General features: G+C 38.3%; 1 protein-coding gene across 1 annotated transcript; it reads left to right on the top strand.

Annotated features, from left to right (window-relative positions):
- Window positions 1–13169: 13169 nt before the first annotated feature.
- Window positions 13170–23902, top strand: LOC143399432 (granzyme A-like). Its single transcript, XM_076856140.1, has 5 exons — window positions 13170–13230; window positions 16385–16532; window positions 19198–19339; window positions 21471–21743; window positions 23750–23902. The coding sequence occupies exons 1-5, from the start codon at window positions 13170–13172 to the stop codon at window positions 23900–23902; spliced, it is 777 nt and encodes a 258-aa protein (XP_076712255.1).
- Window positions 23903–25274: the final 1372 nt, after the last annotated feature.

Raw genomic sequence — 25274 nt, 5'->3', positions numbered from 1 at the left:
CCTCTGCCCTTTGAGCATGTGAAACATGGCATACAATAAGCCATGTGGCCTGCTCTCTCTGCATGTTCCCATCCCCATGCCTTATATCTACTTTGAACATGGGAATCCAGGTCCTACCAGGCAGGAAGACTGAGGATCACATATTTCCTTTCTGTTCCCCATAGTTCCAAGAAGGCAAAAGGGTCACAAAGTGGAAGTGGAATGACAAGGTCTTCAGATCCCAGGTATACATACACACACACTTAGGTTGGATTTCAGCCAGAATAGCTCTAGTGTCCATCTATTTCTTATTTTATCTACCCATAGAAGACTTCATGGGGAAAAAAGTTTCTCCCTTAAAAAAATAAAAAGATATTTGAAAAGCATTAGTCTAGCCATGTCCGTATGTCCTTCAGGCAAGCAAGGGAGAGATCAGAATCATACCACCATCTCCTAATACCTGGTCTGAAGCCATAGGTTAATTAGGAAGTGTCTTAGTGGCATCAGGCAAAAAAGTGCCAATTGCCAGGGTCCTTGTCTGGCAAGTCCCTTCTCTGACCTTTAGTTTCCTCATTTTCAAAAGAACAGGATTGATCTAGAAGACTCCAGGACAGTACTATCAAACAGAACTGAGCAGATGACGTGAAAAGTAATTTGTATCTGCACTGCCCAGTATGAGAGCCACTGCTGTAGGTGAGTATTGAACACCTGAAATGTGGCTATTGTGACCAAGGAACTGGATTTTAAATTGTAATTAATTTTTTTTTATTTTAATAGCTGCTTGACAACAGCAACTAGAGGGCACAGCTCTAGAACATGAATTCTAAGTACCCTCAGGTTCTGACATTCTAGAATTCTCTAAATAACCAGCTTCAGCCTCACCGCTCCCACCGCCTTGGTCATTACAGTGTTCCCCACTACTATCACCACCACCACACACACAAACATACACAATTGAATTCAAAGAACTAAAGTTGGCCTTCCTCAAACCAAACAGTAGGTGTCTCTATTACCCAAAATATCCACCACTACAATTATGTCAGAGGCTCCAGTGAAAGCAGCAGACAGGCCTTGCCAGTGTGCTGTCGCTGGGCTGTAACCAGACCCACGAATCCAGTTCTTCTACAAGAAAATTCCAACTGACAGACTGGTGGGCAGTTTCCCCAGAGGACAGAGAGTCAGGCAGCTCACAGAGCCCCAGGCAGCTGCCCACTCAGTCACCTTGATTGGTTCTCCCCCAGCCTTTGGGACTCAGCATCTATTGTTTCTTTAGAAATTCCACAGTGTGCCCAAGACAAATCACAATAAATATGTACATGGGTATACATTTTCCCAAAACAATGTTCTGCTAAGTAATTTTACAAAGCATTCCTCCAGAGTGTCTTCATGTCTAAATACCCTCTACCAAGGGGCAGAAACTGCAGCTGAAAAGTAAAATGAATGGATTGAAATGGGCAAAGCCCATAGGGCAATAAGAGTCAAGACTGGAAGCCATATTTTCTGAAATTCTGTGTCCACTGCAGATACAGGTTGATGGGTTGATCAGCTCCCTCATATAGAGAGATGGCTCAGACATTGCTATTATATCTACTTCTCTGTTGTACGGGCCTCACTGGTACATGTACTCTTACATAGACATCACTATTCCATAGTCTTGTACAGACCTCACTATTGCATAGAAATTTGCACAGACCTTCCTTTGCATACCCATCACCATTGCAGACATTGCTGTTGTGTGGTGGTTAAGAGCACATGCTTTGGGCCAGGCATGGTGGCACAGACCTGTAATTCCAACTGCTTAGGAGGCTAAAGCAGGAGAAGCACAAATTAAAACTGGACTCAGCAACTTAGCGAGGCCCTAGGCAATTTAGCAAGACCCTGTCTCAAAATAAAAAATAAAAAGGGCTGGGGATAAGGTTCAGTGGTTGAGTGGCTAGGTTCAATCCCTAGTACAAAAAAAAAAAAAAAAAAAGGAAGGAAGGAAGGAAAAATAGAGAATAGGCTCTGGAATCAGCCTGTGTTTGCATTCTAGATGACAATTCCCTAACTATAACCAGTAAGTGGACAGATGGGAACACTATAAGAGATCATCACCACAGGGACAGGTCTATATGTGTATATTTATTATTAAACTAGACAAGTTCTGTAATAATAATAAAATAAAGTCACTCAAAATAGTTTAGAAAAAAGAAGAAAAGTTCTTTCTTATAGCTCAGCTCTATTTTAAATGCTATTCCATCTTCTTCTTTAAACAAAGGGTACCATCCTGGACACTTTCCTACACTGACCTCTTCTCATGAATTACCTCATTCATTATTTTCTCAGCTTAGTTGAAACCACATAAGATGTGGTTTTCAGCCTCTGAATATTTATTGCAGTAAAATGTGCTGTATTTAACACAAACAGCCAAGGAGCTCTAACTTCCTGCCCAGCAGCTGTGCTTTCAAGTGACTCAGTGCACGACCACAAAAACTGTCTAGATTGCTTTCTAGAAGCATTATAAAAAGTCAAATATGCCTACATATTTCTTCAAATTCACTCAGACCCCCCAAAATCAGCTATCTCACAACTATTAATAAAAAAAGACAAAGTTCAAATAATAAACATTAAATGGTAAGCTGGACTTTAAATATTTGTTTACATTGTAATTCATTTTAATTAGTTCAATTCTTTTAGTGTGTGCATATGGAGGAGCATTTGATGAACTGGCCAAGATCAATAATATCTCTATATATAAATGACAAAATATACTATAAGACAATCTTGTGTCTAAAATACAGACAACATAGGTAATGTTTTAAAGACAGAAAATAATATAGGACTTCCTAGAGATCCATCATCCAACCCCCATTAAAACTAGTTATCAAATTTTACCAGTTCAGGACTTCTGATAGGTAGATTTATAAAAATATTATACTAAAACCTAATGTATGTGTTTTCACCAAAAATATATAAATAGATAGATAAATAAATAAAGTACCCTAATTGTTTTAAGGGCAGAGGATAAAACTAAATTAAGTCTCAGAGAAACAAGAAGAGAGTACTACCCCCCAGGAACAAGTAGGACCTGACTGCAAAGTTACATTTCTTTGGGCTAAAGCTCTTGCTTCAGGTGCTGAGTAAAGTTGGGAAGGAAGAATTACAAAACTGTAATCCCTGGGAAACAAGCTTTGGGCAGCTATAGCCCATCTTGGATTTGACTCTCTTAACTCTAACTCCATCTTCCACCCCAGTCATAATAAAGACGTAGCCAACTTTACCCTTGAGGACTCATCTGGCAAAGATTATGAATTGGAAGTGATTCCAGGTTGAGTTGATGGGCAAGAAGTGCACTACGTGCGACTGTCAACTATGTGCCAGGCAACACTTTTCAGGAGCACTTCTCTACCATGACAACCATTTTACAATCACCTGGAAACTGGGGGAAATGCTCTGGGTCAGCCAAGACCAAGTACTTAATAGTCAAGATGATTACTTTACAGGATAGTCCCCTAAACTAGCTTCTATTGTGCCCAGAGATGATAGATGTTAAATTATGAGGCTGGGATGTAGAGCAGGTCTGACTATTTAATGTAAAAATAACCACACTATTATGAGCACAGCCTAGAAACTTATAACCATTAAATCCATTTGGCCAGTAATTCCCAGATCCACAGTAGATACTACAAAACCTTTCATTCCTTCACTAGGGATAAAACCTTGACCCTGTTAATCATATTTTCTAATATTCTTTGTCCCCCTTGTCTGTCTTCTTAATTAGATTCCAGTTATATGACTATTCATTTGATATTGTCCTATAGCTCTTGGATGATCTACTTTGAATTTGGGTTTGTTTGTTTGTTTGGACTTTTTGTTTGCTTTGGTTTTTCACTGTTTTTTTTTTTTTTCTCTTTGAGTTTTGGTTGGAGCACTTTCTACTGACCTGTCTTCAGGTCCTCTGTTTCCTCAGCTGATTGAGTCTACTATTGAGCATATCAAAGTTACTGATTTCTCATCATGTTTTCATCTCCATTTGGTCCCTTCTTATAGTTTCCATATCTGTGCTGAAATCCTTTATATGTTCATTCATGCTACACACCTTTTCCACTAGAGACTTTACTAATCATAACTATTTTAATTCACTTTCTGATAATTCTAACATCCAGATCATATCTGTGCAAGACTGTTGATGGCTTTGTCTCTTAACTGTGCTATTCTTCCTTGTCTCTTGAATCTTATAATTTGTAAGTCAATAGCCACTAAGGTAGTTTGGTGTCTCAATACATGAGTATCTTTACTTTTCTAGAACTCTACTGTGAGGAACTGAGTCACTCTACTCTGAAATTCATTTTGGTTTGCACTTATTCTTGATGCTGTTACCCTCAGTACACCACAGGCTTTCAGTTTGTAGGGAAGTCCCCAAATGACTACAATTAGGCTCCCTCGCCAAGGCTTCTTGCAAGTTATTTTTTAGTATGTAGCCAAGGTCATGAATATCCTGATTCAATGCATATACTCCAGGTTATATAAATTTGCTTATCAGCATGCATTCACTTAAGTAACCTGTTGGCAATATGTCTTCTTTTTTTTTTTTTTTTAAAGAAAGAGTGAGACAGAATGAGAGGGAGAGAGAGAGAATTTTTTAATATTTATTCTTTTAGTATTTGGCAGACACAACATCTTTGTATGTGGTGCTGAGGATCGAACCCGGGCCGCACGCATGCCAGGCGAGCGCGCCACCGCTTGAGCCACATCCCCAGCCCAATATGTCTTCTTTATCTGGACTGTATGTGTATATACGCACACACACACCCTATAGATATGGCTGGGGGTTAAATGGAACTGATGGGCTAAATGGAACTAATGAAGCAAAGTGGGACTGGAACTGGAGGCTGGGGGCAGCTATTGCTTCTGAATAAATAATATCTACTATCCTGACTGCATCTTGCATCTTCTTCCACCTGCCAGGATTCCAAATCTGTTTCCTGGCTCTGAGCCTCCCCACCAACACAATTCCTCTAATGACCATGTGCTTACAGTGGGTGGGGTTACCAGAGTTTTTCTCAGTGTTCTGGTCCACTTCAGCCTTAGGCTTTTCCTATGAGCCTGCACCCCAAAGAGATTATCTCTGTGTGTCTTTGCACCCTCCCCTTGTGGTAAACTGCTGCTGTTACTCAGTTCTTGCTAGCCTGGGGTAGGCCGTATTCTGTGACACTGGCTTAGTCTCAGTCTTAGGCCTACACTGTGGGCCTATGTCTCTCAGGTATGGAAAGACCTCATTGATCCTATGCCTCCCCTAATGTCTGTCCACCAGGAGTGAAAGGTTGTGGGTTTCTTTACTCTTCCTCCAATCACAATGTGTCTTTACATACACCCTAAATGAGCTGCCCTTTCCTCAACAACATGGGGCTTTTGTTCTGTGAAGAAATAGGCATCTGGGGAGAGCTTCATTCCTTTCCTGCAATAAGGGCTGCCCTCCCCTGCCCCACAACAGAGGCTCTCTCCAGCCCCCTGCCTTACCCCCACTTCAGTCTTTCTGACAGTGAGATCCACAGAGAAAAGCTTGCTGGCGGCATGTATTCCACTTGTGTCTATAGATTCCATAGGTGCTATATTCTCATGCTAACCCTTAAAAACACTCTGCCCTTAAAAATTCACAATTCCCTGTGACAGCTCCTATGATCAGCATCCCTTCTATCATGTTTCACTCCAGGTCAGCAAGATTCATCTCTCCCTGGAGGTGCCTGACTTCTTAAATTTCAGGTTGAAACTCTCTGAGAAGTTCAAGATTTTGTAGATTAACCAAATTTTTCTTTGTTGTAAGGGTGGGATCAACACTCTTTCCACCTTTCTTCATCCTAAGCAGAAATCCGAAGACTGATTCATGTTTTTAAAGGATCAGTATGGCGGTTGTTGATGAACCACTGATGTGGGTCAAGGTGGGAACAGAGACCTAGGGGGAGCTACTTCAGCGTCCAAGCAAAAGATATAAGTGACAAGGAGCATGAAAGCAGCAGAAGGTAGTGAGTGGTAAGTGGTTTATTTTGGATACATGTACAACCAACAGAATTTCTTCATAGTTGAATGTTGGATACAAAAATATAAAAAGGAATTAAAATGTTTTTTTCCTAAGCAACTAAAAGAATAATTTACCATCAGCTAGAATTGGGGGAAACTATGGAAGGAGCAGATTTGGGGAAGAAAGTCAAGAGTTCAATTTTAGAGATACTACATATTTGTAATATTTGAAATATTTGGTAGACTTCCAAGTAGAAATGTCAAGTAAATAGGAGGTCTAAAATGGAAATATAAATTTAAGGCCACAAGAAGAGATGACAGCAAATAAGGATGAGTATAAGGAAATTGCCGTGTCCTGTACAAGTTCTCAACAATTTCCTCCTATGTAAGTACCCGAAGGAATTGAAAGCAGAGACCCAGATTCTTACACAGCATTAATCACAAGAGTCAAAGGTGGAAACAATCCAAATGCCATCTACAGATGACTGGTAAGCAAAGGAATATTATTCAGCTATAACAAAGAAGTTTTTTGTTGCTTGTTTGTTTGTTTTTTGATGCTAGGGATTGAACCAAGGGACACCTAACCACTGAGCCACATTACCAGCTCTTTTTATTATTATTTTTTTTAATTTTGAGACAGGGTCTCCTAAATTGCTTAGGGCTTTACTAAGTTGCTGAGGATGGCTTAAAACTTGAAATCCCCCTGCCTAGCCTCCCTAGTCACCAGGATTACAGGCATGTGCCACCATGCCCAGCAAGAAAGAAGTTCTTATACATGCTACAACAGGAATAAACTTTAAAGACATTGTGTAAATGAAATAAGTCAGACCAATGGACAAATACTATTCAATTCCACTTATATGAATATATAGAAAAGACATATTCATAAAGACAGAGAGTATATCAGAGGGTTACCAGGGTCTAAAGGCAGAGGAGGAAGGTATGCTTAATGGTCAGAGTTTCTGTTTAAAGTAATGAGAAGTTTTAGAAATGTATAGGAATCATGTTACACAACATTATGAATATAATCAATACCACTAGGTCATATAATTAAAAATGGCTAAAGTGGCAAATTTTGTATTTTATGTAAAGTGATATTTTAAAATTTTTGTTACTATTCCCCAAATCATTGAAATGTACATTTTAAATGGGCAGATTGTATAGTATGTGAAGTATATATCAATAAAGTGGTTTTTTAAACGAAAATGGCCAAGTATGGTGGTCTATGCCAGTAATCCCAGCAGCCGAGGCTGAGGCAGGAGGATCACAAGTTCAAAACAACTTAGCAAGGCCCTAAGCAACTTAGTGAGACTCCGTCTCACAGTAAAAAATAAAAAGGGCTGGGATGTTCCTCAGTGGTTGAGTGCCACTAGGTTCAGTCCCTGGTACCAAAGAAAAATTAACTAAAAGAAATGAAATGAGGTATGGTCTTCGTGGTCACAGTAGATACAGCAGCAATGAGAGGCGGTGAATGGTTTAGATAGTGACAAGAAGATGCAGAACTACATGCTGAGAATCAGGGGAGGCAGCTAGAAAACCCATCAGATAAAAACTTCTGAAAATAGACCACATCTAACTGACCAAACCGTGACCAAAGGATTTGGTGAGAACCCCATAAAAACTTGTTCTCATAACCAAGTTAAATCTGAATCCACAGTTCAGAAAGTCAAACTAATTGTAATTACCCTCCCCCCAGCCCCACTTTAGGGAGACCCTATTCACACACTGGCCCATCTTTTTTTTTTTTTTTTTTTTTAAACAGGGGTCTAAATGTGTGACCCAGGTTGGCATCAAATTTGAATTTGGGATCCTCTAGCCTCAGCACCCTACCCCCAGTAGCTGGGATTATGGGTGTGTGACAGCACACTCAGCACCACACTCCATCACCAATGGCAGGGGATGGAGCAGCTGCTGTCTCATACCACTAGGCAAGAGAAATACAGGAGCCCATTGCTTCTCCACTCTCCAATCCAGCCTCTTGTCCTTGGGCCTGGCCTCCCTGTCCCCCAAATCTGTCTTGTTGAAACTCATTATCATCAAATCCTTCCTTTCCATCCCCTCAGAATCTGTCAATTTAGACCTTGACAATAATTTCCAGACTAATCACCTTGTGTCTCGCTAGCTTCAACCACTCCTCCATCACTGAACTTTCAGCCTCTCCCCATACTATGAGGCTTCTGCCATCCCCTCTACTAAGCACCCCATTCTGAATAAGCTCTTGCTCTAAGTTAAAACTGGATATTGCTATGAAAACATTGCTCCAAGACAATTTCCAAATTCCCAACTTCCAGCAGATAGCTGTCCCAGAAACCTCTTATGTACAGACACTCAGGAGCTGGCATTGCCTCCACATTGGTACCAGATTGGTCCCTCTTTAATGAAGACAGAATCCTGTACCCACTTAAAACCCTTTGCTGGCTCCCACTTTGTCCTATGACAGTCCATGGACCTCATTTATCATGGTGCTAAAAGTCTCCATAATGTTTCCAGCTCTCTAACCTCATCTCCAACTACTTTCCACTCTGAGGTTCCTGAAACAGTAAGCTGGCTTTTTATTTCCCCACATAATCTAGGTCCAAGGGCCAGGATGCACTTCTTTTTTTTTTTTTTTTTTTTTTTTTTTTTTGCTGAAGATTGAACCCAGGGCCTTGTGCATGCAATGCAAACACTCTACCAACTGAGCTATATCCCCCAGCCCCAGGATTCACGTCTTCATACAGCAGTGAGCCCAGTATATATGAGACACCTAATCAAATATATATTAACTGAAGCACTTTTTTGAAATCATATTATTTATCAATTCCATACATTAACAAAATTATTCCACATCAGTTCCAAAATGTTATTTTTCCTACCATTTTGATAATGCAATATTTACTTTTCAAGCTTATTGCAGTGCCTGGAATACAAGATACCCTCATTAAAGACTGGTGAATTGTGAATTGTTATGTGGGTAAAGGATGGACAAAGGGACAGAAAGACTATGAAAAAATATAAGCAACATTAAGAGAGCTTCCCTTCTGCATGGTGACATTATGTGTGTGTGTGTGTGTGTGTGTGTGTGTGTTTGTGTGTGTGTGTGTGTGTGTGTGTACATTGTAATGGTCAATTTTGATTGTCAACTTGATCTGGTATTAAATAAAATATGTTCTCAGATTTTTTCCTCATGAATTTTTACATGTATGTGTATATATACAACATAAACAAAATAATAATATTAGCTAACCAGTTTTGTTTATAGAAATTACCTCCAAAAAGCAGAGCCTGAGGCACAAGCTCAGATGCTGCTATTTTCGTAAGCAGTGTGACCACAGTGAAGCAAAGGCAAATGAGAGGCAGGCAAGAAGTCTCTGCAGGGTGTCCTGCCATGATGGCCTCCTCTGGTGTGAGGTGCAGTGATACTTTATCTCACTGGACCATTTTCTGGGTTCTATTTGAACAACAACCCCAATTTAGTCTACCTAGGGCAGGAAAATGAGAATTTTTACACTGGTGGTCTCACTTGGTCAGTTTCCTCTCAGGGCATTTCCTGCCCCCTCTTCACTTCTGGTTTATGTGTGGGTACTAGGAGGATACTTTGACACCCCACATCCCAGTGGTAATGGGGAAGGTAAGAGGCAGAAATGAGAAATATACTGTGAGGGTCTAGTTATGGCAACATTGGGTAGCATCTATGTGATGCTGGTTATAACCCAGATAGAGCTGGTTGCTGAAGTAACAGCTCAAAGGGAGTAAGTAGCCCAGGCACATAAAACAGAGATCACCAAAGCTATACTCAAATGTATGTAATACACATTCTTAGTGCCCTCCCATTATGACTAGCCTCTATACAATACTACATGGTACCTCCATTTTTGAGAGAATAGGATTCCCTGGTACCTGTGAGGAGTCAGAGGGTGGTAGACATGCAGGCAGAGTCTCCTCCAGGTTTGTGACCAGTGGCAATCTCTAAAAAGGCTTGAGGTAAATAGTAGAAAAAGCTATGATCTCTTCTGCCACCATCAGTAAATACCTCATCTCCCTTCTCTGCCACCCATTCCAAAGTTTTATCAACTGTAGCCAGCAATTTGGTTGCTCTTGAGTTCTCTCCTCATTTAATGAAGCAGACCTTCTTCTACAAGGAACCTAAGTCCTTGCCTTTGTCAGGTCATGGCATTGCAACTGCTCTTTCACCATTGTCCTTGGGCACAGAAGTACCAGTGATACCCAGTGAATGCCCCTGGTTCCATACACACTCTCCCATGTTCACCCAGCTCACTTATGCTTCCCTTGTGATAAGCCGGTCCACTGCAATCACCTCAACCCAGTAGAGTAAGTCTGTTCTTTCCCTGCTACTTCACTGGCATGAGAACCCTAAATTTGCCCATTATTCTCACTTCCTGTTCAATAGAGCTCTCAGTGCTTTATTTTGTCCCAACAGAAGAGTCACCAGGACCTCTAAACCCATCAGAACCCAATGTCATAGAGACAGAAAAAAAAATATGCAGAAGGTTCACAGTGGGTCTTGATGAGAGGAACCACTCCTGTGTCTTCATCCATAGAGATTCCCATATTCTAGTTTTGGGAGACACATCATCACATGTGAGCCATTATCTCAACATCTCAAACCCACCAGAAGTTTTTCCTCAGATGTCATGTTTCTTGAGCCTTTTTAGTCCATTCTTCCATTCCATCATGCTGGCTGTTTTTGGATGGTACCCACAACCTAATCTCTAGCACCTATGAATGTTAGTTCACATAACAAAAAGTAAGATTGTGGGTTGGAATTAATATTATAATCAATTCACTTCAAAATAGGAAGATTATTCTATGCTATTACAAGAGTCTTTAATGCAATCTCAAGGACCCTTAAAAGTGGAAGCAGTAAGCAAAAGAGTCCATGTCAGGGTAATATGATGTGAGAAAGACTCCACTGGCCATTGCTGGCTTTGAAGGTGTGATGGGGCCATAAACCAAGGAACATGGGCAGCCTTTGAAAGCTGGAAAAGGCTATGGCCTCCAGAAAGGATCTCTGCCTTGCCACACCTTGATTTGTGAGACCTAAATCAGACTTCTGACCTACAGCCTGTAAAATAATAAATACACATTGTTGTAAGCCACCAACGAGTTTGTGGTCATTGTTACAGTAGCCATAGGAAACTAAACTTACCCAATCCTTTGTTAATCCATTTAGATTGCTTTCAACTTTCTTTCATTATGAAAAATAATGCAGTAGAATTTCTTATAGCTAAATTTTAATGTATGTTCCAATTTTTTTTCAAGTCATAGACATGACTTGTTAGGTTACACAACCGGTGTAATTTTACATCATGCACAACCACAGAATGGGAAGTTATACTCCATGTATGTATGTTACATCAAAATACATTCTACTGTCATGTATAACTAAAAGAACAAATAAAAATTTTAAAAAGACCAAAAAACTTAATAGCCCTTTATATGCTACTCTTTTCCACCAAAAAGATAGTAGCAGTTTGAAATACAATCAACACACAAGAATTCCCAACCAGAGAAAGTATTCTTTTTGTTTTTTAACCTTTAGAAATTTGTCAGAAAAATATAATACCTAAGAGTTTTAAATTACATTTTTACTGAACAAGGTTTTCTCCAGAAAAATGATGCTTCCCACTGTGTTATAATGCAGCAAGCAGACTCTTGCCAGATATGGACAAGGACTTCCAGCCTTCAGGAATGTAGGGTAAAGTGTTTATTGTTTATAAATCAACCAGTCGCCAGCATTCTATAAGCAGCACAAAACATGCTAAGACAACTTAAATTCTCAGCTCTGAAAAAAGGTCTTATTTGAAAGTGAAAAAGTTTTCAAAGGAGAGCAATGTCCTTTTTGGCAATTTTTTATTGAAACATAATCTTTGTACATCTTTGTGGTTTATAATAATATTATATGTGTATACAATGTGTAATAATCAAATCAGGGTAACGAGCACTTCTGTTTCTTCAAACATTAATTATTTTGTGCGTTAGGAATTTCATACTCTAAATTCTAGACAGTTTGAAATACATCATAGATTGTTTTAACCAGTTTTTACTCTACTTGGCTATAGAAAATCAGAATTAATTCATCCTGTGTTTTGGTGCCCCTAATTAACTTCCTTCTGTGCCCTTTCAGCCTATAGTGAACACTTTTCTACTCCATTCTATGAAATTCATTTTTGTTTCCACAAATGAAAACAAGGGGTATTTGTCTTTCTGTATTTAGATTACTTCACTTATCATAATGAATGACCTCCAATTCCATCCATGTTGCTCCAAATGACAGGATTCCATTGTTTCATGGCTGAATAATATTCCATTTGTATTTATAGCACATTTTCTTTATCCATTTATCCACTGATGGGCAACTGGGTTGTTCCATATTTTAGCTATGTGGCAGTGCTGCAGTAAACATGAGTGCAAATATCCCTTTGGTAAAATATTGTCTTTGGATGCATATCCAATGCTGGAGCGTATGGTATTCTACTATTAGTTTTTTAAGAACTCTCCATACTGCTTTCCATAATGACTCTACTAATTTATATTTCTACCAACAATGTATAAGAGTTGTCCTCATCTTTGCCTCCCTTTGTTATTTCTTGTCTTTTCAATGATTGTCATTCTGAGGTAAGATGAAATTTCACTGTAGATTTGTTTTGAATTTTCCTGGTGACTCATGATATTGAACATGTTTTCATATGATTGCTAGCCATTTGTGTGTCTTCTTTTGACAAGCATCTATTCAGATCCTTAGCCCATTTTTTTTTTTTTTGGTCAGACCTTTATTTTATGTATTTATTTATACATAGTGCTGAGAATCAAACCCAGTGCCTCACACATGCCAGGCAAGCACTCTACCACTGAGCCACAATCCCTTGGCCCATTTTTAATTGAATGGCTTCATTTGAAGAATAATTTTCATTTTAATATTCTTAAGTTGACATGGTCTCATCACTTCACATTTGCCCTTTAAGGTTGGAGACATCTAAACCCAAAGGAAATGACCTTACTGTGAAACAAGTAAGTAACCATACCACAGATTAAGGTTGTATTTTCCAGTAATAAAACACCAAAATCTTCAACACCACAGCAAAGAAGGAAAGAGAGAGAGAGAGAGAGAACCACATCCTGGGTGTTCATTATATATTATTAAAGTCTATACCTGAAACTGAATGCTCTCCATAGTGTGGATAACACAGGCAATGAAAATGCCTTCTCTTTTCTCCTTCCCTACTGCCATCTTTCTTCTTCTATTTCCTGGAGGTAAGACATATTTTCATATGATTTTTAGTTTCATTTGTGAGAAAGTGGGTATCTGATTGGTTTAATTTACATCCTATGAAAAGGAAAAATAAATAATAAATTCCAACCATTTTTAATGCAACCATTTATCTTTACTTAAAATCACTTTGGCTTTTTATGAAAATGTATCCTATGTAACCATAGCAAAATATGAAAACATTAACTGTATCTGGTAGCTCTTATAAATCCAGATCAGATCTACAGAGCAAAGTCTTTAAGTGAAAAATTGACAAAGCCATTAAATTAGATATGAATAGTTTACTTATTAACTGGACCTCTCAATCATACAAATGTAATTGAATGTCATTGCTCTCAAATAAACCTTAAAACTTTTAATTTCAGGATTTGTTTGTAGATATGTCCATTTCTAGTAGGGGAGCAGGGTCCATGAAGAAAAACATTGGTATAAAATTACCTACTATAATGTGTATGTGTGTGTGTGTGTGTGTGTGTGTGTGTGTGTGAATGCTTAATAAAACTCACAATTAAAATAGTAATATTCTAATTGATTTTCACATATTAACCCATTTAATTTTCTTAACTATTATTATCAGCCATATTTTACATATGAGGAACGAAGACCAGGGAGATTAATTAAGTAAATGTGTTAAGGTTTACCAACTAGCAATTAGTAGGGTTGGGATTTGAACTCAGAGTTCACATTCACATACTATGATATATATATAGTTCAGTGATACCTTCAGAGCTGGGATTCCTATTGTGGGATCTATAAGTTCACTCAAAGCCATACTGAGGCATTAAAAATTCTGAGTCTTACTGAATGCAAATATTTACTTGAATATGTGTATTTTATTTTATCAGTTTCTCACAACTCTGTATTAAAAAAAAAAAAGAGCCAATACTTTAAGAAGCAGTGATTAACAAGGGAAAAAAAATGTGGATTTTGCACTATGCACAAGTGGGCTAGAACATCACTTTGCCATCACTAGCTGTGTGAACTTGGGATAGTTAGTTAATCTGTCTACTTCATCTTTTTTATATACATGGAAATAATAATACCCACTTTCTATTGTAGCTAAGTATTATAGCGAGTATCTAACACTAACGGGTGTCTGGTATATCTTGAATGTCTTCATTACTGTTACCATAGTTGCTAATTTTTTTTCTTTGTTTTTAATATAACTTACTAAACTATCATTCCAAATAATAACCTTTTATGGAATATTGTGAGATTTTTTAAGGCTAATAACACAGTGTTCAACCTGAGATTGAGACAATCCTGTCCTTAGAAGTGACAACCTTGAAGGGTAGGGAGTCAGGAGAAGGGGGGTCCTTCCCACTCTGCCCTGACTATGTGTTACTGGGTCTTTAATCTTTTGGTTTCTTGATCTTTAAGAAATTTCTGAAGAGCTGAGGATATAGCTCAGTTGGTAGAGTTCTTGCCTAACACACACAAGGCCCAGGGTTCAATCCCCAGCCCCACAAACAAAAAAATTGCTGGACCAGCCGGGCATGGTAGCACTTGGCTGTAATCCCAGCATTCGGGAGTGAGGCAGGAGAATCATAAATTCAAAGTCAGCCTCGGCAATTTAGCAAGTCCCTAAGCAACTTAGCAGACCCTGTCTCAAAATAAAACATAAAAAGGGCTGGGGATGTGGTTCAGTGATTAAGTTCCCCTGGGTTCAGTCATTGGTACCAAAAAATGAAAAAGAAAGAAATTGCTGGACAATTCCTACCTGTATTTTAAGTAGTGATAAATACAGGAAATAAATATCATGTTTAAAGTGTTTTAAATTATTAAGGAACAATTTAAGTTGGAGCTTAAAAATAAAAATCACTTCGCTAACAGTTAAAATGTTAAGGACTAGCTCTAAGTCACATGACAAATCTGTCCCTCAAAAGCATTTAAACATGATGAATTGTTAAATTTAGTCTAATGTTACTTGTAGATGATCTGCTTCACTCTCATAATGCCTGACCATGATGACTTTTAATTATATCACACCTAACTTGAAATCTCTTCTAGCTCTACCTGCTAAGGATATTATACCACTTTCCAGTCTCCTTCAAAGAAAAAACAGTCCTCACAGAGACCTCAACACCTTCCTGCCAGTGACATTTTCTGAGCCCTGTAGCTCCTCCTGTGACCCTCTCCAGGCACTTTCGAGCATTGTCATTCTTTATGTATTTATCCACAGCTTTGTTCTTTGCATGTTTCTACTACTATAAAGCTTGTCAATGTCAAGAAGGATGTTTCATTCATCTTTGCACCATTTTAACAGTAGTTACTCAAAAATTTTTGTGGAATAATTGCATGGAAAAAAAGGGAGTGTGAAGATTGCTTAGAAAAGAGATCCTAGAATGATTCCAAATGATTCAAAATGCAGGTTCCAGCTGGGCATGGTGGCACAAACCTGTAATCCCAGCAGCTGAGGCAGAAGAAGAGCAAGTTCAAAGCCAGCCTCAGCAATTTAACCAGGCTCTAAGCAACTTAGCAAGACCTGATCTCAAAACTTAAAAAAAAAAAAAAAAAGAAAGAAAGAAAGAAAGAAAGAAAAAGAAAAGGGCTGGGGATGTTGCTCAGTGGTTAAGCACATCTGGGTTCAATCCCTGGTACCAAGAGGGAAAAAAAAAGAAAAGAAAAGGAGAAAAAAAAATGAAATGCAAGTTATCTGGTACTAAACCAAACTCTCTGGAGATGGGTCTAGAAAATCCACATTTTAAGAAGTACTCAATTATGATTACACTAAAGTTTGAGACACATAATAGAAAAAGGAGCATTTCTATACATTTATCTTTTTTACCCTAACATGACACAGAGAGAGAAATCAATTTGAACATGTGGCAGTAAAAAAAAAAAAAAAAAAGCTTTAGTCTAAAATAATAGGAATGTATGCTTATGATAAAATTAACACAAAAAACAAGTACTACATTTAATTTAAAAACACTGTCGCACATGAAGTGCTGCAGGGGATGCAATCGCAGAGGAGTTCTAGAGAAGAAAGTACCCCCCACCACCATCTGGACTGCTTGGTCCTCTCTTCATCAAAGTACATGGCTATGAACTCCCACTGAATCTATTCATTATAGCCAAGTTTTCTCAGGACAAGGATGACTGTGCAAGGTAAGATTTCACTCTGGATCACTCTTTTAGTTTTTCTAGAATCCTGCGAAGGAATCATAGGAGGAAAAGAAGTATCACCTCATGCAAGACGTTACATGGCTCTTATCAAAGGGCTGGAAATCTGCTCAGGGGCTTTGATCAAAGACAACTGGGTGCTGACAGCTGCTCACTGTGATCTGTAAGTAATCTCAGTCCCTCTCATTCTCAAGGTTGATGCAGGGAAGTGGAAATGGCTATCAAGTCCAAAACCAAAATTTAAGAGGGAGAAGAAAGCAGGCAAGCACATTCAGTGTTATGTCTTATTATAACATTTACCTCTGAGCAAAAGCCAGAATCTGAAGAGTAAGAATGAAATGCCTGACCATTTTCTCATATTATTTGTTATTTTTAAATTATAAATAACAGCATTATTGAATATTTTTAATAGGAAAGTTTAAAAGTAATAACACTTGATCTCATCAACCCCACACAATCACCATCAGTATTTTGGTATATTTTGTCCCAGACTTTTTCATAAGCATAATTTACAAGGTTGAACAAATTAAATGTCATCTATGATTAGCCAGTCCATATGAAATTACTGCTATTTGTTCAACTTTAAAAAAACAGGCTTAGACAAATAGTTTTCCTAGTCATAATTTGAAAGGCAGAATAGTATTTATCATGTAGCTATACTGCTATTTTCTTAATCAGTACCTGTTATTGGTAACAATACCTGTCACTTCCCTTTTCTCTCTTATACAAATTGCATGAACAAAAAAAATAATTAAAAATGAGCTTCTTACAAAGGAGATTCAAACAGATTTACATTATATTGTGTAAAATAAGAATTTTTCAGGGATGAATATCAGCTTAATTTACAGGAGGTGAGGGAGGGATTAGCTACTGATACACTTAAATAATAGGCCTATTTGATGAAAAGATTTGCCTCCCTCTTCTGTAATAGCTATTATTAATTTCATAAACTAGATTTATGGCTAGCTTTAGTTTTTCTTGCTTCTCTATGTGGTGTGTGTGTGTGTGTCCTATGTATGCATGTATTTATAAAAAGCTGGCTTTAAATTTTAACTATAAAACCATTGTTCTGGGCCATGGTTATAGCGCTAAATGGTAGCGTACTTGCCTAGCATATGTGAGGCACTGGGTTTGATCCTCAGCACCCCATAAAAATAAATAATAAAAAATAAAGGTATTGTGTCCACCTGCAACTGAAAACAAATTTTTTAAAAATCCAAACCAAGACCTTTCTTCATTTCAGCCTCTAAAAAGCGTGACTCAGGTCAACCTTTCTTATCTTTAAAGACTTCAGCAAGGCAAACTACTTCCCTAAAGCACAGAAAAGTAAACCACCTACTTCTGCTTTAGTTCTTGAGTTTATTCATTTCCATTAGGTGTCAACAACCTAGAAGCCAATGGGGGAAGGTTTTATTCCACAAATCTAAAGCAGATGAAGAAACTGTCAGCTGCTCCTTCAGCTTCCAAACGGCAGAGCCCACCTCCCTCTCGTGGGGACCTCCAGCACTGTCCACCCCAGTGGAAGCCCCCACTCCAAGTCGGAGCCCAGCAATCTCTCCAAGTCTTTCCAGCCAGTGCTCTTGCCTCTGCCAGAAGGTCTGGGCCTCCATTCCTGTTGTCTCCCTTGAAAAAAATGCTCACCATCTCTAGCAATCAGAGAAATGCAAATTAAAACCACTCTAAGATACCATCTCACTCCAGTAAGAATGGCAGCCATTATGAAGTCAAACAATAACAAGTGCTGGCGAGGATGTGGGGAAAAGGGTACACTTGTACATTGCTGGTGGGACTGCAAATTGGTTCAGCCAATTTGGATAGCAGTATGGAGATTCCTTGGAAAGCTGGGAATGGAACCACTATTTGACCCAGCTATTCCCCTTCTCGGACTATACCCAAAAGACCTAAAAAGAGCATATAACAGGGACGCAGCTACATCAATGTTCATAGCAGCACAATTCACAATTGCTAGACTGTGGAACCAACCCAGATACCCTTCAATAGATGAATGGATTAAAAAGAAAATGTGGCATTTATACACAATGGAATATTACTCAGCACTAAAAAAACAACAAAATCATGGCATTTGCAGGGAAATGGATGGCATTAGAGCAGATTATGCTAAGTGAAGCTAGCCAATCCCTAAAAAACAAATGCAGAATGTCTTCTTTGACATAAGGGGGGCGACTCAAAACAGCAGGGAGGAAGAGCATGAGAAGAAGATTACCATTAAAATGGAGCGAGAGGTGCGGGTGTGTGGCAATGGGAGAGAGAAGGGGAATTGCACAGAAGATGGTAGGAGACCCTCATTGTTATGCAAAATTACATATAAGATGGTGTGAGGGGGAAGAAAAAAGAGAGAGAAACGTGTCACAGTAGATTGGGTAGAAAGAGGGGAGGGGAGGGAAGGGGGGATAGGAAGGGCAGCACAGTACAATAGACACTAGTATGGCCCTATGTATAAACGTGGCTGTAAAACCAATGTGATCCTGCAATCTGTACACGTGGAAAAATAAGATTAAGATTATGTACCCCATTTGAATCAAATGTATGATCTGTCAAGATCATTGTAATGTTTTGAGCAACTAATAAAAAAATTTAAAAAAAAAGAAAAGATGCAATGAGGTTGAAGCAATGTCCACCAATACACATCTTGAGATTTGAAGTAGAGGCACTAAAACACCCAAGACTCTCCCTAAGTTTCCTGTCTTGCTGTGCTTATTTATAAATAGGGAAACATTTAAAAACACTGATCAAACTTGAAGAAACTAAGTCCACAATTTAACTTTATCCATTCTCATGCATAAGTTATATGTTGTTCTTCTTCTTAGGAAGGAAAATCCTCAAATTATTCTTGGGGCCCACTCTACATCCCCTAAAGAGAAACTTGACCAAGTATTTTCTATTCAAAAGGCAATTCCCTATCCATGCTATGATCCACAGACATTTGAAGGGGATCTTCAACTCCTCCAGGTAAATATGTTTGCAGTTTTGTTCAGTTGTGTTGTTTTGGTTTTTTTTTTCCCATTAACTATTTTGAAAGAGTGGAAAGGTGGAAAGATCAGTGTAACCTGAAACCAATTTCTATACCCTTGACCTCACAAGGTTAGCTAACACCACGAGTATGAGGTTAAACAGCAAGGCCAGCACTATTGCAACAAGTATTCCTTCCCCCTGTTGTGGTAGGACCTGGCCATCTAAAGAGTTGATGCTCATTAATCAAAAAGCACCAGGAGTTAGCATCTGCATATCAGAGAAAACATTATGCCTTTAGTTTTTGGCTTATGTCACTTATTGGCTTATTTCACTTAGAAGCTAACTCACAATAAGGAGATGGTAGAGAAGAACAAAAACAATTTGGATTAGACAAAGAGGAATGAAGGGAAGGGAGGAGGAATAGGAATAGGAGAGACAGAATGAATCGAACATTACTATCCTATCTTTGATTGTGTAACCCATGTAATTATACATCATTCTACAATCAGAAAAATGAAAATTAATACTCTATATATGTATGTCAAAAACATTTTACTATTATATATAACTAATAAGAACAAACAAAAGAAAAAATTTTTTTAAAAGCACCAGGAACCCACTCAGAGTCAAACGGATTTGACTGATGCTAGTGAGGGTACAATCCACGCAGAAACAACTAGGGTGGGCACTCAGTTAGAGGATATAAAAAAGGGCTTATTTTAGGGTTTGAGCTTGTGTCCAGCAACTTAGGGGAAGTTTCAAGGAAGTAGCAGTGTGCTGTGAATTGCAGGGTGTCAGCAAAAGGGACAATTCTATGATTATGCATCTCAATAAATCTTATCAAAGAGGCAGAAAGAACAGGAAAAAAAAAAGCTAACATTGTAATTGGTAAAGATGCAACGGTCGTGGATTTCATCCAAGAAAGGAGCATTTGTCATTTTTATAATATGAACAATGATGTCATTTCTGCCAATGGCTGGTTTTTTTTTTTTTTTTTTTTTTTTGGATTAAACAAAGGGGAATGAAAGGAAGGGGGCAGGGAATAGGAACAGGACAGATTGTAGAATGAATGGGACATTACTTTCCTATGTGCATATTTGACTATATTACCAATGTAATTCTACATCATTCTACAATCAGAAAAATATTGACAGTGGCTGCCTTTTTTCCCTCCTATTTCATTAGGGTCACCTTGTTTGATAGTGACAATCTGTATTGATGAGCAACCGGAAAAGCAGAGATCCAGTTCTGAGTGCTTAGCTGTTAGTGGCAGCCTGCTTTTTTCTTCTTCAGAAGATAAATAGTAATCAGAACTTCCCCTGAAGGAACTCAAGCCTAGAGGGAAAGACAGACAAATCACCAGCTCTGATCTGATGGCACTGATGGCATTTTGCTCATCAGTGACAAAGATAAAGAAGAGGGCTCTATGGGGGTACATGGGGAGAGCAGGGGGTCAGAGCAGTTTCCTAGGCAGCCAGGAAAAAAGTGGGGAGGGCCTCCAAGAAGGAAGAACAGCATTATAAGAGGGGTCGCTTGGAGGAAGAGGAGAGAAAAAGGAGTTATAAATTTTGAGAAAAGGAAGTTAGCAGAATATAGCTCACAAAGCCAGGCCTTGCAAACCTTGTTAAGAGTCTGAAAGGTATGGGGAAGGAAATGGGAAGGTGTTTTAAGCAGGGTAGCAACATTGTCAGACTTGTTAGAATAATCATTCTGGCTGCTGTGCAGAAATTGAAATAGGAAGACAGCTCTGGAAGATGAAGCATTAGCGGAAGGATTACCCGGGCCTTCGTGCACCCTCATCATCAGAAGCACAGAGGGCCCTGGGACTCATGCACCTCTGACAAAACCTCCACATTCCTTGCCCCCAATACTGACAACCTAGCCCTCCTCAATATCCACCTGGAGACCATCAGGCCTGGCTTCACCCTCAGGCCTCTGCTCCTCCTCCATGCCCCCAGACACTAACTCCCTCTTGGGTAGCAAAGGTAGCTCCCCTCCTGCCCCACCTGGCCTCAGTCCCTTCTGCACTTTTACCCAAAATATTTAATACCCTCTGTTAGAGTTTAGGCTGTGTTGTTCCTCTGCCTCCCTCACTGGAGCATAAGCAACTCCATCTCCTGTCTTCTAGCTGAAAGGTAAAGCAACTATGAGCAAAGCTGTGGGAATACTTCAGCTACCCAAAAGAGGAGAAGATGTCAAACCCCACACCAAGTGTCATGTGGCAGGATGGGGAAGCACCAAAAAAGACTCTTGCAAAGCTTCACATGTCTTGAGAGAAGTCAATGTCACCGTGATAGACCGAAAAATATGCAATGATGCAGAGCACTATAATTTCAAGCCAGTTATTGAAAACAGTATGATCTGTGCCGGTGGTAGCAAAGGTGAAGATGATTCATGTGAAGTAAGTAAATTAAAAATGTTAACCAGGAAATAAAAAGGTAAAAGAGTACCTAAGAAGAACGAGGTAGAAGTTGTTATTACCTTTCATGTACAAGGCCTGAGGACTACAGCTTGACACTGGTATGGAATCATGCTGCCTGGTGCCTTATGAAACTCTCTGCTAGAGGGTGTTCCCCGCTTACTAATGATCACTTTCTGTATATGGTTTTAATCATGATGGGTAACAATTTTGCTGCTAGAGAATAGTTAGTTCAGGAGTAAGAACAAAGAACTGTACCAAATTCAACAACGCTTTGATATGCCACTTAATTCTCACATAAAACCATGAGATAGGCACTATTATCATCTGTTTTAAGATGAAGAAAAAGGTGTAGAAAGTTACTTAATTTCCTAATCCTGATTAGATTACAGTCTTTTTCTCAAAGATAACTTATTTCATTTATTGCAGATTTGCTCTCTTAAGTAAATTGGCTGGAATGAATGATTGTATTGTCACAAAAATAGCACTCCTTTGTCACTCATATATATCCAAAGATTTTCCCCTAAACTTTTATTTATTTCAATATGTTTTTTAAAACATAAAGATTGATTTCTATGTTGTATTAAAAATGAAAGTTTTGGGGACTGGGGATGTGGCTCAAGCAGTAGCGCGCTCGCCTGGCATGCGTGGAACGCTGGGTTCGATCCTCAGTACCACATAAAAATAAAATAAAGATGTTGTGTTCACCAAAAACTAAAAAATAAATATTAAAAAATTCTCTCTCTCTCTCTTTAAAAAAAAAAGATTTGGGGGAAAGAAAAAAAAAGTTACTTGATTTCCCCAAGTTAAATAACCCAGCTATCAGAGGTTGCACCTGGATTTAACCAAGGTTGTCTATCTCATGACACCTGCACTGTTCTGCCTTTTACTGTGCCAAGAGCAGACTTGACCAAGGTTTCAACCTATTTAGAACTCACTAAGCACAGGTGCTTGTCAGGTCAGAGAGAATATATAAATGGAAGCTGATGAATCTCTGGGCCAGGTGGAGGATCCCTAAAAACTGTCTGAAATATCACAGATACTCTCTGTCTGAGCTGGCTTAGCTAGTGCCCTCCTCAGAACAGGGAGTAGTTGAGGTCCCAACTCAAGTCTTTTAGTAGCCCCAACCTTCAGTTTCTCCCCCAGACATCTATTGACCAAGAAAAAAGGACATGCATCAACTGAAAGAAACAATTTTTTTCATCACTAAAGGATTTCTTTGTTTTTCTTGGTTCATTTTTTAATTTTTTTTACATATTTTTAGTTGTAGCTGGACAGAATACTATTTCATTTCATTTCATTTTAATGTGGTCTGGGGAATCTGACCCAGAGTCTCATGCATGCTAGGCAAGCACTGTACCACTGAGCCACAACCCTAGCCCTCTTTCTTGGTTTTATTGATGAAGATGAGTTTGCACATCTCCAGAATTGCCTTCTTCAAAAGAAAAATGATTGGGAAAATAAGCATATTTATGTTGATTGGTGCTAAGTGCAGGCAAGTAATACGAAATTTAAAATTAGGTTTAATCTAGATAGACAATAGGGGTGGGAGGGAACGGGAGAGAGAAGGGGAATAGCAAAGATGGTGAAAGGAAACCCTCATCATTATACAAAATACATGTATGAAGATGTGAATTTGGTGTCAACATACCTTACATACAAACAGAGATATGATAAATTATGGTATAAAGGTGTATTAAGAATTATAATACAAATAAAAACAATAAGAGAGCTCATGTATAATGGCATAATTTGGCGTGAACATACTTTACATACAGAGTTATGAAAAATTGTGCTATGAATGGATAATTATGAATGTAATACATTCCACTATTGTCATGTATATAAGAAATAAATAAAATAAATAAAATTATGCTTAAATAGGAAAGAGAAATAGAAGACATAGGTGAAGTGTGAATGAACAAATAAAATGGCAAATAAATACATCAGGAAAGCACTCTTATTTAATACATGACTTTCTATTCTAGGGGGATTCGGGAAGTCCTCTGATATGCAATAACATTTTCATCGGCGTCACTTCCTTTGGAAAATGTGGTAACCCCAAGAAACCTGGTGTCTACATTCTCCTTACAAACAAATATCTCAACTGGATAAAGAAAACCATTGCAGGAACCATATGACATGGCTTCTTCAAAACAGACATCTGAGGTGACTTCCAGGAGACTCCAAGAAAAGGGGGCTTAAACTTGACCTGTCCTAAGAAGCACCTCAGAGAGCCTCCCAACTTTGTGCGTGAATTATAGTCTGTCTGAAGAGCCATCAGTCAAAGAAGTGGCTTCCTGCCGTCACTCCAGCATGCTTTACTGAGATTGCATCTTCTTCGCACTTATTCTCTTTCCATAGCAAGAGACATCCTTTGGGGAAAAGTTCCTGTATTCAGAAACCCCTTGCTTTATTCAAAATTTGAGGACTGTCCCTACTGTATTTCCTGTTGAAAAGAATCTGATCCCAGAAAAAAACAGAATATACTTCAACTTTCCAAAATTCCTGTGACCCTTAGAATTTAGAGCTTGAGATTTTATTCAATATGGAATTATGAAAGAGATGGAGGGGTATTTTTATTTCTTACTTTATACTTCTATATATTTGAACTTTTTACTAAATTCTAAATATAAGACAATAAGAAAGATTCAGTGTATGTTTTAGATATTTGAAAAATGTGAAGTTTCAAGCAAGCAATAGTTCAGGGAAATTGTATCATTTATTAGTTACAAATAGAATAAAGTTTCATCTGCCAGTAGGCCTCAGTTCATTCAACTTATAGAAAGAAGTGCATTGGGTCTTGGCTCTACACATGAGCACTAAACTTAGTTCTATGTTAATAAATTGATACACAGCAAAGAAAACTGACTTCTTTTACCATTTACCATTTGTATCTTATCTTTTTGTTTTGCTTTTTTTCCAAAGAGCTAACTTACAATAAAGCCACACTTTAATGATTCTGATTTGTCCAATTTAATTCATCAAACATTTCTTAAGGGCTCATATGCACAGGTACTATGCCCAGCACTGTAAATTCAGAGGGGGCTAAGTCATGATCACCATCCTCAAAGGCTCCAGGCCTAAATGAGGGAGAGACATAAATAAGAGGATACCTACTTCAGGTTCTGAAGAAAATATAACAAAGCATCCTAATCACCTCCTCAGATCATATATGTTATAATGGATTTACATATGAGTTGTAATCACATAAATAAATAAAGAACACAGAATATGTAAGAACTTATACCACAATAATAAAAAGATAAATAACCCAATTCTGAAACAGACAAATGATTTGAATAGATATTTTACCATAGATATATGAATGCAAATAAGCACATGAGAAGCTCAATACCATTAGTCATTAAGGAAATATAAATCAAAACCACAATGAAATACTATTTGACACCCACTAGAATAGCAGTTATCAAAAAAAAACAATATTGGTATGATATAGGGAAATTAGAACCTTCATAGATTGTTAGTGAGAATATAATATTACACAGCCAC

This window comes from Callospermophilus lateralis, chromosome 5, assembly GCF_048772815.1.
Source record: "Callospermophilus lateralis isolate mCalLat2 chromosome 5, mCalLat2.hap1, whole genome shotgun sequence".
Classification (NCBI taxonomy): Eukaryota; Metazoa; Chordata; class Mammalia; order Rodentia; family Sciuridae; genus Callospermophilus; species Callospermophilus lateralis.
Note: the sequence above shows the minus strand (reverse complement) of the source record. Positions and strands in the feature narration are given on the sequence as shown.